The sequence below is a fragment of the Aulostomus chinensis genome, chromosome 20 (assembly GCF_037954235.1).
Source record: "Aulostomus chinensis isolate RoL2024-O1b breed Wild chromosome 20, RoL_Achi_v1.0, whole genome shotgun sequence".
Lineage (NCBI taxonomy): Eukaryota > Metazoa > Chordata > Actinopteri > Syngnathiformes > Aulostomidae > Aulostomus > Aulostomus chinensis.
The window spans coordinates 11,840,006-11,855,825 of NC_141339.1; the positions used below are offsets into that span (position 1 = coordinate 11,840,006).

Here is a 15,820-nt window from a genome sequence, read left to right on the forward strand (position 1 = left end):
TCATCCACCCATTTTCTACCGATTATCCTGTTAAGGGTCGCCGGGGGGGGGGGGGGGGGGGTGGAGCCTATCCCAGCAGCCTTCAGGCGAGACGCAAGGTTCACCCTGGACAGGTCGCCAGTCCTTTGCAGGGCCAACACTTATAGACAGACAACCATTCACACTCACAGCCATGGCTATGTTGACTTTAGAGTATCAATCAGCCTCGTCCCCTCTTGATGTCTTTGGACTGTGGGAGGAAGCTGGAGTACCAGAGAGAAGTTTTCCAGGCCATAGTAGGGGAGTAGATTTAGTTTCACAGTGGAGTTGACAACACATGTATGTGTCATTACTGTCTCCAGAAAAAAAGCGTATTAGCCCATGAAACCCATTTTTACTAGAGGAAGAGGAAGATAAACCCATGTTGTTGCCAATATTGTGACACAAATGTTGATTGATGATCTGGTGCCAGCTAAGTACACAACCCAGTTTACTTCAGAATGGAATTTCCAAATGCAAATCAAGCTGACAGGATGAAGTCGCTTGCAGTCAAAAAGAAGATACAACTAAACAAACTCCAGGAAACAAAAACAAGAACCAGGAAATGGTCTCTCCCTTAAGTGCACGATCTAGGTTAACTAGATATTATTCATGATGTCTTAGCTGTACTGATAAGTCTTCGATATCAAAAAGGATTCAATAGGAAAAGACAAACACCCAAAGAGCGAAAGTACAATTTTTTACAGTGCAGGATGAAGGCTGCACAAATAGCGATGCCTGTAATAAATACTAAAAATTCCCATTTGCCCCAAAGAACAATATGCGGTGACATTCCCCCCACCCATTTTATTACAAAATAAAAGAGCTCAGAATTGCTTATATTAACTAGACAGGCCAGTGTAATTAACACCAAAGGACAGTAATGTTTGTAGCAGATGAAGCAGAAACTTAAACATCAAAGAATTTAAGATGCATATTATTTAATGTTCTTTCTTTATTTTCATGACTATTTACATTGTTGACACACTGAAGGCATCAAAACTATGAACCAACACATATGGAATTATGTGGTGAATAAAAAAATTGTTTAATAACTCCAAACATGTTTGATATTCTAGATTCTTCAGAACAGCCACCCTTTGCTTTGATTGCTGCTTTGCTCACTCTCTCTCTGAGCTTCATGAGGTCGTCCCCTGAAATGGTTTTCCAGCAGTCTTGAAGGAGTTCCCAGAGATGCTGAGCCCCTGTTGGTCCTTTTGCCTTCACTCTGCTCCATCTCATCCCAAACCATCTGGGCTGGGTTTAGGTCAGGTGACTTGAGGCCAGGTCATCTGACGCAGCACTCCGTCACTCTCCTTGGTCTAATAGTCCTCCCACAGCCTGGAGGTGTGTTTGAGGTCGTTGTCCTGATGAAAAATAAACAATGGTCCAGCTAAACAAAAACCGGATGCGATGGCGTGTTGCTGCAGGACGCTGTGGTAGCCATGCTGGTTCAGTGTGTCTTCAGTTTTGAATAACTCCCCACCAGTGTCACCAGCAAAGCCCCCCCCCCCCCCCACACACACACACCATCACACCTCCTCCATGCTTTACTGTACAAACCATTCATGTATGTATGTGTGTATACACACAATTACAAAATACAGCTTAAATTCTTTCATGTTTAAGTTTCTGCTTCATGTTTCCTGTATTTATCTATTTTTTCTTCATCTGCCAAAAACGTTACTGCAACCCGGTTTACTGCAGAGTGGAATTTCCAAATGCAAATCAAGCTGTCAGGATGAAGTCGCTTGCAGTCAAACAGAAGATACAACTAAACAAACTCCAGGAAACAAAAAAAAAGGAACCAGGAAATGGTCTCTTCCTTGAGTCCACAATCTAGGTTAACTAGATATTATTCATGATAGGATGTCTTAGCCGTTCTGACAAGTCTGACATATCAAGAAGGATTCAATAGTAAAAGACAAACACACAAAGAGCAAAAGTACAACTTTTTACAGTGCAGGATGAATGCACTGTAATGAATCAGAGGCAGTGCAAAATTAAATACATTAACTTTGCAATGTCTCTGATAGCAGTCCTGAAAAAGCTACTTCAATAACCCAGACTGATGAAATTGGAGAAACAGAGCAATCAGAATAATAATATTTCTAGTGATTACAACTGGGTTGTTGTGATAAGGAGGTAGAATGAAATAAGTTTTTCGTGGACATTGTAGTTTTAAAGGTCAGCACTCACTGTTAAGTGCATGCAGAAAGAGGACACTAATTTTCAATCAAATAAAATGTGATTTGGCAGTTTTTAAGTCAGAGTCTATGAAGCAGAATCACTGTAAGCGGGATGTAGAATTTATATGGTGCGCTTATTTGTCTAGATAATGTATAAATACAGATAACGTCAAGACTGCACTACAAACAGAGGCACTAATTAATGAAAACTTCAGCTTCAATGCTATCAAAAGGTGTCTAGCTGATGTAAAGCCTCCAGATGTCTTCATGGTTGCTGAGCGAGCGCTGTGCCAGCTCAGAAATTCACACCAACCACCGACCTCCCGGAGATCTGAATGTCATCAAATGGAAATAAAGCCAAAATCTGAAAGACAAAACGGTCGTATTTTACTCGGGATGATTTTCCCTCCTGTGAATGTGAGGAATAAAGAGAGCGCGATTGATGGAAACAAAGGAAACATTTAAAGTTTATAGTAAAATGCAGTAACAGTCATGAGACGTAACTGCCTTAATGAAAATATTTACGTTATAACAATAAGAAAGGCAGAGAATAAGGCTTTAACACTCAACAGCGACTCATTAACCTACATCGTTGTTGCCATCAGCCAGATCCAGCGCTGTCTCATCCTCCATGTTTCGCAGCATTGTGTCGGCTCCCGATTGGCAGAGGAGGTGAGCGATGGCGGCGTCCTGCCTCCCAACTGCCAGATGAAGAGGTGTGCAGCCGTTAAACATGGCGGCGTCCACGTTGGCGCCCCTGTTGAGCAGCAGAGTCACTGAAGTGATGTCATGCAGCTCGACGGCGAGATGAAGAGCTGTTTTGCCGCTGGTTCCTTCCTGGGAGCGGGAGAGAAAAACATGATTGATTTACTCACAAGTCAGACAAGACCTTCCTGAATCTGAGCTTGAAACTATTTTCTAAATCTAAATTAAATATGTAAAATGACAAGAGCTGTTATCTCTCTTAATAATGAGGCCAGCCCTCCTTGAACACAGCCGTAACTACAACAATGACTGCTATCACAACATTAATCCCTCACTTAATTCTATTGCTTTTTTAAAATAAATTCTTTCGAATGGAATTATCATTGAACAGAACCTTAAATCATCACTCGAGAGAATTCCACGGTTTCACTCCATAAACCAAGATGCACTTCTGCTATAACGTAACACCTGCATACAGAGTTTTACAATTCAATTTATATCTATGATCCTCATCATCTAATCTTAATGTGAACCACCTCCGTAGATTAATGGTTTATAATCCAATAAATAAATGTTGTTCTTTGCTCTGTTTAACTACAAAGCCCTGGAGTGGCCACAGAGAGAGAAAGAAATAGTTTGTGGCCATGTGACGGCACGTGTGTTCAAGACAGTCTCACACTGACCGTCTTGTGCCCTGAAATGCAAAACTGTTTATGAAAAGAACAAGGTCACATCAAATCCCGCTGAGAGTCAGACAGACCAGTTTCACCTCCTCGGTGGAGGTAACCAGATGTGAGGCAGTGACATGTTAGGCTGATGATTTAAACTGGGAGGAATGTAGGTTGTTGCAGCGGGTGCCGCGCTCCCTTTCCTTCAAACGGAGGGGAAGAGTGGCTGACCAGAGCAGCAGCCTAATCATATCTCGTATCTAATTATGTCTCCATGAATCCTGCAGCAAACTCTGAGCTCAGCGTGTATCACTATCAGCGTTGCACAGGTGCAGCTAATTTATAGACGGAGACACAACACAAGAGCAGGGGCAGGAGTAAACAGTGTGAGAGTGGCCAGCGTGAGGATACAAGCTGGAGCAGAGGGCAAACAGAGTATTATTCAGACATGCGGTAAACTTGAACACAGAAAATGAAAAACTGTGGTGATTTCTTGTCCTTTCCATCGCTGTGTGACATTTAATTATACTATGGTTATAAAATAGTTTCATATCAAGCTAAAGCCTGCATTCTACCAAGCTGAGGTATTCAGTGCAGAGTATCCCTGTCAGGACTTTTAAAAAAAAAACAACTTGAGTAATTGATATGCTGTAATGAAGCAAGAAGTTATTTGGCACACTGACCTGGATATTCAGATCAGCCCCCTTTTTCATCAAGAGCTTCATAATCTGATGTTGCCTGTTCAGAGCGGCCAAGTGAAGACAGGCCAGACCTGCAAGTAAACAGTTGGTTTGTAACATGTTGACGTGAAGGCGAGATGTGTCGTAACACCGGGGGAGACCAGGGCGCTGGATCACATCAGCACACGCCTCCAAGAGAAACATATTGGTGGGACCGGCGGGATAAAATACTGCTTTGAATTACGAATGATGCTCAAACCGTGATATACAAATATTGTTTTAAGATAGGATGCAACTCTACTGCTTGATTAAAACTGGGTGTTTGGTCGGCACCTCTCCAGTTCTGTGTCTCCAAGACCGGTGCCAGCTTGCTAGGGGAAACCTCTCTGGTCATCTCAGTGGCGCACGCCGTCTGTCCATGCTGGCATGCCACATGTAGCGCCGTGTTACCATCCTGGTCCTGCAGCTCCAGAGTGACCCTCTTCTCCACGAGGCTCTTCACCACGTCTGACAGGTTCAGGTAGGTGGCCAGGTGCAAGGGGCTCTGGGAAATCACCAGAATATTAGCTTACAAAATGATCGGGTATAAGACGCAAAATAAAAGTCTGTTTAAATTAATTTACGATACAATACAATATCAAGTCATTTTCATCATGACACATTATCATTCTTTAAACAACAATATCTGAATCACTTTGATTCAGCTGAGAGGACTGCGATGGTTGTGAGCCCAAATGCATTCATGAACACAATCGATTCTAAAATGACTAAAATTTGGTTTCACAATTGATTCTTGAGCTTGGAAACACATGGCAACTCAATTATGAACATAACATGAAATGGAAACATCTATTCTTTGGAACAAGAATAAAATGAAGCGGAACGTGGAGCTGAGAAAAAGGTAAAGACTTTCAAAATCAAGGTGCGTCTTAGGCGACTTTTTGAATTGAATTTTTGGACGAACAATACGATTCTGACAGATGGATGTCCCGTTACACCCCTGAATAAAACTTATTTGTCATGATTGTAGACACGAAAACAGGTCCGCTTTGAAAACCACCTCATTCAACAGTTAGCATTATTTTCCAACATTCTTTACTCTACGCAATTAAAATAAACACAATAATTGCTGTTGTTTTTTTAATTTGTCTGACAGCTTTTTAGTCTCTGCACAGGAGACAGAGACTGCTAAATTAACAGTAACTGGCAACTTTAACAAAGCGTGTCCGTCAGTCCGCCACTACAGGATTTCCTACATTACCCAGAGGGCCTTTCATCAAACTACAGAGGGGGAGGCGTTAACCTGTTTCATTCAGCTGGTGGTTAAACAAATTAACAAAGAGGGACAAAACAGTTCCTGAACAATTATGTGAAACTTGTTTGGCAGCCTGGATTATTGAGGAACCAGCATTTTTCTACCTGCTGCTGTAGCTCTCATTTATACAGAGTAGCAGTTCTCAATCAGGGTCCCCCATGGATTTTAAAATGTTTGTCTTTTTCATAAAATAAAATCATTTGCACTCATTAAATATTAAAACTACAGTTTTCAATGAAGTGGCTGCGCAGGTGGGTTTAGTGGCACATCCAGGTCTGAACCTTACCAGTAGAGAGATCTAAATCACATAAATGAGGAAATACAAAAGTGCAAAACTTAAGAAAAAGAAAGCAGCAACAAAAAATTAGGCACCGAAGAAATAAACAAAAGCCAACAGTCAACCACAAATTTTCAAAGAGTGTAAAAGAAACACATTCAATCGACTGTTTCCCATGTGATTTTTGTAATATTGCCGCCGCTAAATTTCTTTTTTTAAAACAGCGATTTTTCTAAGTGATTTCCATGAATGCGAGGTCTACTGAAGGGAAATTGAGCAACAAAAGTGGTGTGTGTGTGTGTGTGTGTGTGTGTGTGTGTGTGTGTGTGTGTAAGGAGACGATTCACTGAGTCACTGCCTAAAGTGCTGAATCTCAACTTTGCCTCATCTGATGTTTCATTTTTACAGTTCCTCCAGTTCTCTCCATCTTTACCCCTCGCAAGACCCTGGTCTGGCAGCTTCGGAGCCCTGGAACAAATCCTCCCACCACGTCCACACATGGACACACACTCCATAGCTCCCTGTGCTTCTATTTCTACAGAAGGAAGAGTCAGGGAGTTTCCATGCAAAGTCCCTCATGAGCTAACCCTGGAACCACCCACAGTGACGTACCTGAGAGCAGCCAGACTGCAGATAAAGAGGAACAACACTTCTAGAGAAGTACACAGTTCTAAATAGACAGGTTCCACAATCAAGACCCCCATAACAAGGAAGTCATGTGGGATTGAAAATTCCCAGTGGAAGCTGTGGTTTTGCTGGTGCGGGAACTGGTCTTACCTGGTACAAGTTGTTCTGGATGTCCAGGACTTCTTTTGGGAACAGCTGTATCAACTGTTGGGCGATGAATTTGTCTTCATGAATGATGGCTAGGTGCAGGATTCTACACAGGGGGAGAGGAGAAATGTTTTGCAAAAAAATGCTTGTGGGTCTAATTCTTACTCTCTAGCGCTCTCTCTCTCTCTCTCTCTCTCGCTCTCTTTTTTGATTTAGCACACCCAAAATGTTCAAATAGACAACAACCCCCCCCCCCCCCGCAAAAAAAATTAAACACAAGATCTGGTTGAAGCCTGACTGACAGACAGGCTCTAGAAAAGGGCACGTAAAAGCACCTGCTGCAAATTTGAAAGCAAGTAAAACTACAAAACAAAAACACACCGACCTCAAACCCTGAGTAAGGAAGTTGTAGCAAACAAATGTGTGCAAAGAGCAGGAAATGGAACCTAACATCAGGGCTTAATTTAGACTCATGTTAAACAACCTAGACGGGGCCTGATTTGTAAAGTGGGTACAAGTTTGAGCTGTGAAAAGGAGAAATTCTCAAAGTTTACTCAGTCTAGCAAGTGAAAAACGTACTTATTTTTAGCGGTACACTTGCTGTGCTTTCGTCTTATTCCTAGTTTTAGATCGGCAGTGATACAATTTTTTTCTTTCTCGAGACAAAAAGCACAAGAGCAATCGTCACTTGGACAGTTTAATTCAGCGGCCAGGCCGCACGTCTGATGTAGAATATCAGTTCGTTCATTTCAACCTGAAACCTTCAAATAAAGGATTTGGTTGGATCAATAAAGTCAAATCAATTCATTTATTTAATAGTTATCGCTGGGAATCGCCGTGTCACCATTAAATCAATAGAGCCACAGTTGGATGAGTAGAACAGTTTGAGTTATGTGGGCAACATTACAGCATCGGTCCTGGGAACGATTCCTGAGCAGAATCTATGCAGAGTGTTAAGAATGCAAGAAAAACAACAACCACCTCATTATTTTTGGCAATCAATGAAACAATCTTAATGAAAAACAAAACCACTTCCATCATTTAATTCAAACGAAAATACTTCATTTTTCTGTACTTAAAAAAAAAATAATTCCATCACACAGCCAAAAATCAAGAAAATAATCAATACTTGAAACTAGGGGTTGGAATCAGACTCTGTCCTTCTAAGGGTAAAGGCTGAATTCTGTCAGTATTACAGAGTACTAATACACAATAAATCCAACGCTGCCCAATTTCAGTATCTGTGCTTCGGGGTGAGCGTATTTATCAGAGTTGGGCTGCAAATAATTTACTGGCACTTCCATGATTAATTTCTTACTTTATAAAATGTCAAAAAAAACTAAATAAAACAGCTTTGCAGAGCCTAAAGGGGGGAGCTCTATTATCTACAGTCTGTAGATGCTTCATTTTCTGTTATAAATGGCATAAAACTCTCATGTTGAAGGACCTGGAAACAGCATAATGATTGATGTAAAAAGACTGAAGCGATTATTAAAACGGTTGGTGAATGATTTTCTTTTTGAAAAATGCATTAATTAATCTTCCTTAGACCTCCCGCACTACATTCAGGCCCGACACACAACGGGATTTACATTCTCGGCGTAATAGAGAGTAGATTTGACTCAAACACACGATCGTGTTTGTTGCCATTATTGAAATTAAAACATAAACTGTAAGAAGCTGAGATGACGGAAATAAGGAGCCCTTTCTTATTCCCTCATCAATTTCTCAGGTCTCTGCTCTTAGCGCTGACACCTGTCAGACTCAAGTATTGTGACAAATTCAATTCTGAGGGATCTGATCTCAAAGACAGTCAACTGTGCGAGGAATCGTCCGGGACTTCCTGGTTTGAGTAAGACTGATGAATGAGAACTAAAAAAAACAAAACAAAAAAAAAAACAACCCACAGTGGAACATGAATGTTTGCACGATTCTCTCTCCATCAAAACAGCGGTGTTGTGTGTTTTCAGCTTTTATTCCCCGTCGCAGGTATCGATCCCTGGGGTACGAGAGTGAAACCATTGGGCTTGAAAAATCAGCGACAGGAAATGAAAAGAAGACACAGCCAACACTCGGGTGATGCTGTGACTGACTGCATTAACTGCTGGGTTACACCGGTGTGTGTGTGTGTGTGTGTGTGTGTGTGTGTGTGTGTGTGTGTGTGTGTGTGTGTGTGTGTGTGTGTGTGGTTTCAACGTCAACGTTTTAGGTGTTCGGCTTGTGTGTGAAAATCTGCAGTTTCGCTGCTGTTGTTCACCTCTCGGTTTGAATCAAACGGCCACTGCAGCGCGTCAGCGACTGACATTTTTAGAATCGGAAAACCCTTCACCTTTGTTGGGTGATGAACAAAAGAGAAAGAGAGCAGCGAGTGAATTGTGTGATCCATGAATAACGCCAGCACACACTGTCCTATCCTGATGAACAAGTTTCTTGGATCAAAAACAAGCCACACGGCTTCACAGCATGTGCTTTGTCTGCGTTGCTTGGGGAAGTCCAGGCCTATCTGTTTCACTTCTGTTTTCTCACTGACGAGCCTCAGAAGAATCCGTCCGCATTCATGACATGGACAGAGTTCACCAAAGTTCCCTTCAAAACCAGCATCGTTGTACAAACTGCGCCTTCAATTCCGTGAGTCTCATCCACTGGAATTACAGACGCCAGTGCTGTAGTGAGAAGACACGCTTTCTGGTTTAAACGCCAGAGGAACTGTACGGAGGACCAAGTCTGCATTCAGGAGCTATTCCTTATTTTACGCCTCAACTGTCAATGAAAATTCATCAAATGAATGTGCAGCCGCGATCGCGATAACCAAACGGTTTCAATTAATGAGGGATTTGCAAAAAAACAAACAGGATTTAAAAGTACATTGAATCATTAATCATAACGGGAACAAAAAAAAAATACCCTGGATTTTTCCCTTTAAGATATGATTTTTTTTTCTTCCTCTAAACAAAAATATAATACTTGGTCGTGTGGGTTGGTACCGAGGAAATTCAGGACAATAAGTTCCTGACACCCACCTCACAATCATCTTCAACTGTTAGCATCAGATAGGTAACATTCAATGTCAGAACGCCTCTGTGGGCGGGGCTTCAGTCACTAACGCCTCTATTATTTAGGTTAAAGTGCATCATCATCATCATCATCATGGATCAGCCTTTCCATGATGCCCTGGTTCTGTGAGAATTACAAACAGGAAAAGGAAACCGATATTCGAATGAAAGTCCTTTAAAATGAGCTTAAAATGGGCGTTAATTCAAACTCAGAATTCAATCCTTTCGCTTCAAAAACTGCGTTTACAATAACACTTTTAAATACCTTTTGCTTATTAAGAATAAGTATTTCTATTTTTTTTTTTTTACAAACCTCATTTTAAATCAAAGTATTAACGTGTACTTGTACAGTGCTGTAAATACAAACTGTCTGCCGGGGTTATTTCACAGTAAGTCATGAAATAATTAAACGCTCGGCTAACATTTATACGACACTGGTGGTCCTCCCTACAGCTGAAACTCTCTGCAGCTCTTTGCAGTGACCGAATTATCATTTCTGGTCGTTTTACAGGCAAAATAAATATCCTCTGGTTTATAATTGCTGTGTTTTTGAGTGTTCGATTATAGAAGGAATGTTGTTGGGTTGCAGACTTTCTATGGCCGTCGACTACAGCTGTTGAGCCGAAGATTCGAGTTCTCACTTCGACTGCTGGTGTAAATGAAAGTACCCGGGTGCAAACGGGCACCGGGACTGTTTAAATGTTTATAGTCAAACACGAGAGTTTGCAAATACATTTTCTAGTGCTGCACACTCGTTCATGGTAGACCCAGCAAACACTCCTGGAGGCTTGTTTTGATTCAGGAGCGCCGTATTTTAAGTTTTCCAACCGGCTTGAAAATAGAAGACAGGAGAGTAAACAAAGACCTACGTGTCTCCGTCCTCTGTGATAGATGTGATCAAATCCTCTTCTTGGTCCGACAGTCCGGAGCTCTCTGTTGGCTCCGCATCGCCCGCGGAGAGCTTGCAGCCCTCCACGATATCTGTCAGACTCTCCACCGTCAGAGACGACGAACCGTAGGCTGAATCCAGGCGCTCCTCAACCGTGGAGAGTTTGTCCCTCGGCCCGGTGAACTCGGTGCTCGGTTCTTGCTGGTCTCCGGATTTTAACATGGACCGATACGAGTCAATACCCGAGTCCGTGCGAGTCTCCTCAAGCAACGCATCTTTGGTGTAGTCGCCGCTCGCCATGGCTGGGGCCTCGCAGGGTTCCCTTGCCTCCCTCCCCAAGGATTTAAAGGCTTCAAGCGGGTGTTGGCGCCCGGTTCTCGGCGATGAGACTGGACTCCGAGGATAGCCCACCGACACCTGAAGAAACCCCCGCTCCTTTGTAAAACCACAGGAATGAGCCGTTGCGTTTCATGCCACTCACGGGTAGTACTGGAGCCCAGAGCGACAGGCCATCAGTTCAGATACGGGCTAAACTCTTTATAAGTTTCCAGAGGCGGTACGGTCATTCCAGACGCCGTGAAACGCGTTAAAGGACGTGAAATATAGCGGAACGGTCGCTTGTCGTCTAGATATCCGGTAACAGCACGAGCTCCAGGCGGAGGGCATATGAGCTATGAAAGGCGAGAAGGGGAAGAGCGGACATGTGAACACGCGGGGGGAATCCCCGGTGCGCGCGCGCGAGTTTAAAAAAAAAAGCATACACAGACGCACACGCGCACACAACCTGGCCAGTTGTCAAAATCAAACAGGAAGTGCGTAGCTTTTCAAAATAAAATAGACACGTTACACACGAGTGCTTAAAAAAAAAAAAAAAGGTTTCAAAGTGAGAGGCGGGCCTCCCCTGGGGGCTCCAAACAGTGTCAGCACAGTGAGTGGGTGATTCAGAGATACAGTAGTTTTGGGGGAATTTTACAATTTTTCCAAGTTTCCAAGAGTCACTAATGTTAAAATAACTCAGGATGTGATTGGTGCAGGCTGAAGTCATGTAAAACTGTAATATTAAGTTAAAGTGGCTAAATAGTTTGTTTGTCATGGGATCAAATAACTTAATAATGATCTAGAAAGGTCTAAATAATGTAAGATAGGGTAAGGGGGTACCTAGTTAGCACTCTTGTGTATTTTGTAGCTTTTTTTTTTTACTTAAACAAATGCCAAAAACACAAGAAACAAATATTTGTACTTAATGATTACATTTATGCTTCAAACATCATAATAGTGGTGTTCATTTATGATGATTATCATATGTGATGATTATTAAAATTATACAATAATGTAGAATTCAATGTAAAAAATTCTGGTTTTGGGTCAAGGGAACCCACTGTGACGCTGACCTCTATGCCGGCCAACAAATATATGCCATCCCGTCACATGTATTGCTTGGCATCTGTCTGGTGGGCGTGGCTTCAGAGATACCACAGCAAAAACAAAACAAAAAAAACAACCCCCCCTTAAAAAAAACACGCTGAGAAGTAACAGTTTTCATATGTTTTAGCTGTAAAACTTCATACAATGTACAAACATAACAGCTGCTATGTGCAACAATTGTGATGTCAGCATACAGAATGCTGGATCCACAATGTCAAACTTTTAAGACACTTTTTAAAGCATTTGAATACGTCAAACATAATAAGCGATATGTCAGGTAACGCTAAAGTGAGCAAACATGTTCGCCATTAGCTCAGCTATGTTAGCTTTCTATTAGTTATGTGGGGCATTAACATGAAAAGATTGCTGTTCGCTGTGTACTTTTAGAGGATGAATATTTTCCGTCTGTTGTTCTTGTGCCACAAGAACTTGTACTTAAGAAATGTGAACATTTCTGTACAGCGAAGTAGACGTTATACATCAGTGACTCCCTATCGCCTGATAAGGGACTGAGTGGTCAATGGGGACTAGTTTTCAAGCACTTACAAATGAGCCTTTTACAGTTGAAGGTTTTACTATTGTATTCATACAAGTCTCTCTTTAACAAGGAGTCTCCTTGTTACTGAAGGTGTTTGTCCACATCATCTGGTTCTGAACATGTTTGGGATTGTGACCTATTGGAAAAGTGTTTAATTTACGATTGCACAACAATATAAAACCAACAACCATTAATACGGACCTGATGTTCAGTTTGATCTGATGTTAGTAAGGTTTAGCAGGCTGCTGGATGATTTTTGCATTTGAGTGGAAATAAATGACCTCAGGGGCTGCCTGGAACAGTCAGACAAATACATAGAAGCATTCAGAATTGTTCAACATGGGTTCAAAAATACTCAGCAACATGTTAAGAAGTTAAGAAGCTAAAATGTACAAACACACAGCAGTCTTTTCAAACTTTTTGGTGTCTGTCCAAGTCCCTTTGAAGTCTTCATAATCAGCTTCTTGATGGGAAGCCAAGTCAAAAATCTTTGTATTTGTTTATAAGGAAGTAGCAGCTGCAAGTTTTTTCAGTTTTCTGCATGCTGATTGAGCACAAGGCGAGAATGGAATTAACAACTTATCACAAAATAACGTTAAAAAGGGAATTGAATGTCTGTCTACTCTCAGCTTACATTTGACTTGTAAAATGACCAGACGAGGTTTGTATTTTTGGCAAACACCAAGTCCTTTTATGCATTCTGCATGGCTTTTTTGTTGACTTCTCAATACCATTATTCTTAGGTTGTAAATAAGGCATTTTTTGTAGTTCATCTATGTGTGATTGAAGCCCGCACCTCTGCTAATACATCCATCCATCCATCCATTTTCTAGACCTCTTATCCGTTAATGGGGGGGCTGGAGCTTATCCCAGCGGACATTGAGAGGTGGGGTTCGCCCTGGACCGGTCGCCAGTCCGTCGCAATAAGAGGCTCAGTATTTTGCTCAAGGACGCTTTGACATGGTCACCGGGGAAGTGAGGATCGAAGCGGCCACCCTTCGGTTGCTTGACGGCCACTCTACCTCTGATCCATGCCGCCCCTCTTCTGCTAAATCTTTGCACCCAAATAGCACAACAATCTGCTTCTCCCTTATTTATCAAATCTTTACAGGGTGTCTGTCTTCCAGTAATGGGCTTGACATCAGTTATTTACTCCTTATCATTTAAACTGACAGAACTTGTGTGACATGAAGGTTATCTGGTTGTTTGACAGCAGTAATGAGGGCTCTCTAAAACTGCAACAGGGCCTATTTGACATGTTACGTAACTCCACAACTGTTTTGCAGTGTTGTGTGTCAGATACAGTATCTCGCCAACATTTAAACAATAACTTAATTTGTCTCAGTCACAAAGGGACACAATGTTCTTATTTGTCTGAACATTGCTTGCACGAGGGAGGGGGGGGGGGTCATTTTTGACCTTTAAAAGCTTCAAGACTAACCCGTCCATCAATTTTTGTTTCCTTTCTCCTTCTTGAAAATGCTTATTGTGGTTTGGCCTTTAGAGGGCTCACTTACACACAGCTTCTAGGAGCGGCCCAGATTTCTAGAGTCAATAAAACAATAGTGGCTGTCAAAAGAGAAAAACACTACTGCTGCCAAGAACCACCATCTGGTTATCATGTCAACGACTGTTATGTTGACTTACTCCACTTGATGCCAGTAGTCCAGTCCAATGTTCATAATGACGCCGTGATAAACATGGACTTGTGTAATGGTGCAAAGCAGCTCTGGGTCTATATTGATATATTGATAAATTATTGTGCATTCATAATCCAAGGAAGACAGATATCTACGGAATCTAATATTCTAAGTTGTATTTCATGTATTAAAAACACTTCTGGACTGTCCCTCTACACTCTTCTAAAAACAAATGGAACACTTACCGCTGTTCAGAAAATGTTATTCTGCACAAATTAGTTCCTACAGAAACATTTGTCGCCCTGGAATAGAAGCAAGACAAGAAGCAAATCCTGGTGGCTGTTTGTTACTCTTTGGATATCAATTGTGTGCCTCTTGTAACATTAAATTATTTACCAGCTACAAAAGATACACAGTAGACGTCCGGAGAAAGGCCTTCCTTCCTTCCTGTCTGTCTGTCAGACTTAACTGAGGGTTAAATAAATAAGGTTGAATGGTGAGAATACTTCAGCTGTCAGACCCATGCGGTAATCCATGTCAGTTAAACTCAACCACTCAGTGTGCCTAGAACCAGTGTTCATCTGAGGAGGTCAGATCTGCGGGGAGGTTGCCTGGTTCTGGGTGGTAATCTAATTTTTACAAATTAAAGGTCTAAATTCAATTTCACGCAGACAGACTTTTAAAAAGATAAAGATAAGCAGAAGTTGGTTTCAACTAGTTGGACATTTTCAAAATATGCAACGGTTGACAGGTTACTGTCTGTAAATTTGTTGACAAAACTCGTGGCTAGTAATTAGCCAGTTCTTACATTACATCATTTACTGTCCATTACTTACCCTTTGGGTGTATCCTTAAGTAAAGTGGTGCATCCTACTTAGTTACTCATTACTTACTCTTGAGTTAAGTTCCATCATACTGAGTGGTTACTGATCACTTACTTCATCATTTACTGAGTCAGTACTGACCAACTACTTGCTCTTTTTGTTTATCTTCAAGTAAAGTGGTGCATCCCACTGAGTAGAACCTGAGCACATATCTACTCATCTATTCATTACCCTTTTTTGTGTCCTCCAGAGTGAACTCCTGTGCGGTGTGTTTCCTGGACACTATTACTTATCTCTTGTGTACTTAAAAGTAAAGTGATGCGTCCTGCTGAGTTGTTACTGGGAAGTTCCTGACTCTTTCCTTACTCCCTTTCTTAATTTACCAATCGTTGAGTAATCAGTGATTAATCATCAGCTACTCTTAAAATCCTTGATTGAGCACTTTTTAACGAATGCTTAATAAAACCAGTTACTTCTCCAATCGTTCCTCATTTGTTGGCTATTAACGACTCATCATTTTGTTATTAGTCACTATTTTTCTACAGCTGACAGGTTAAAGGGGGTGTGGCCTTAGTCCCATATAAACAAGGTCATGCATCTAAAAGGGGGTGTGTATGTGTGGGGGGGCTCTTCTGTGGAGCACCGCCTCTGTATGTTGTTGTGATTTACTAATGTGTGTGTGTGTGTGTGTGTGTGTGTGTGTGTGTGCGTGTTATTTATACTGTGGTGTTGAGACGGCTGCACACACGTGCCGCTGCCTGTCTTCTTTGTCCTGTTTCACAGCCTCCCTGCTGCCATGGGCACAGCCCGCAGGCAGCACTGAGC

The 15,820-nt window shown here is 41.8% G+C and overlaps 1 protein-coding gene across 1 annotated transcript; it reads right to left on the bottom strand.

Annotated features, from left to right (window-relative positions):
* Positions 1-127: 127 nt before the first annotated feature.
* Positions 128-11,302, bottom strand: nfkbie (nuclear factor of kappa light polypeptide gene enhancer in B-cells inhibitor, epsilon). The gene is made up of 6 exons (XM_086189617.1): positions 10,549-11,302; positions 6,630-6,732; positions 4,594-4,804; positions 4,264-4,352; positions 2,796-3,044; positions 128-2,571 (listed from the first exon to the last, which is right to left on the bottom strand). The coding sequence occupies exons 1-6, from the start codon at positions 10,866-10,868 to the stop codon at positions 2,503-2,505; spliced, it is 1,041 nt and encodes a 346-aa protein (XP_086045743.1). The 5' UTR covers positions 10,869-11,302; the 3' UTR covers positions 128-2,502.
* Between the last annotated feature and the right edge of the window lie 4,518 nt (positions 11,303-15,820).

Excerpts from the sequence above, each read along its gene's own strand:
- nfkbie (XM_086189617.1), bottom strand. The coding sequence starts at position 10,868 with ATGGCGAGCGGCGACTACACCAAAGATGCGTTGCTTGAGGAGACTCGC. Across the intron at positions 4,353-4,593 it reads GGAGACACAGAACTGGAGAG|GTCTGGCCTGTCTTCACTTG; the intron begins GTGCCGACCAAA and ends GTTTACTTGCAG. Across the intron at positions 2,572-2,795 it reads TGGCTGATGGCAACAACGAT|ATTTTGGCTTTATTTCCATT; the intron begins GTAGGTTAATGA and ends TTTGTCTTTCAG.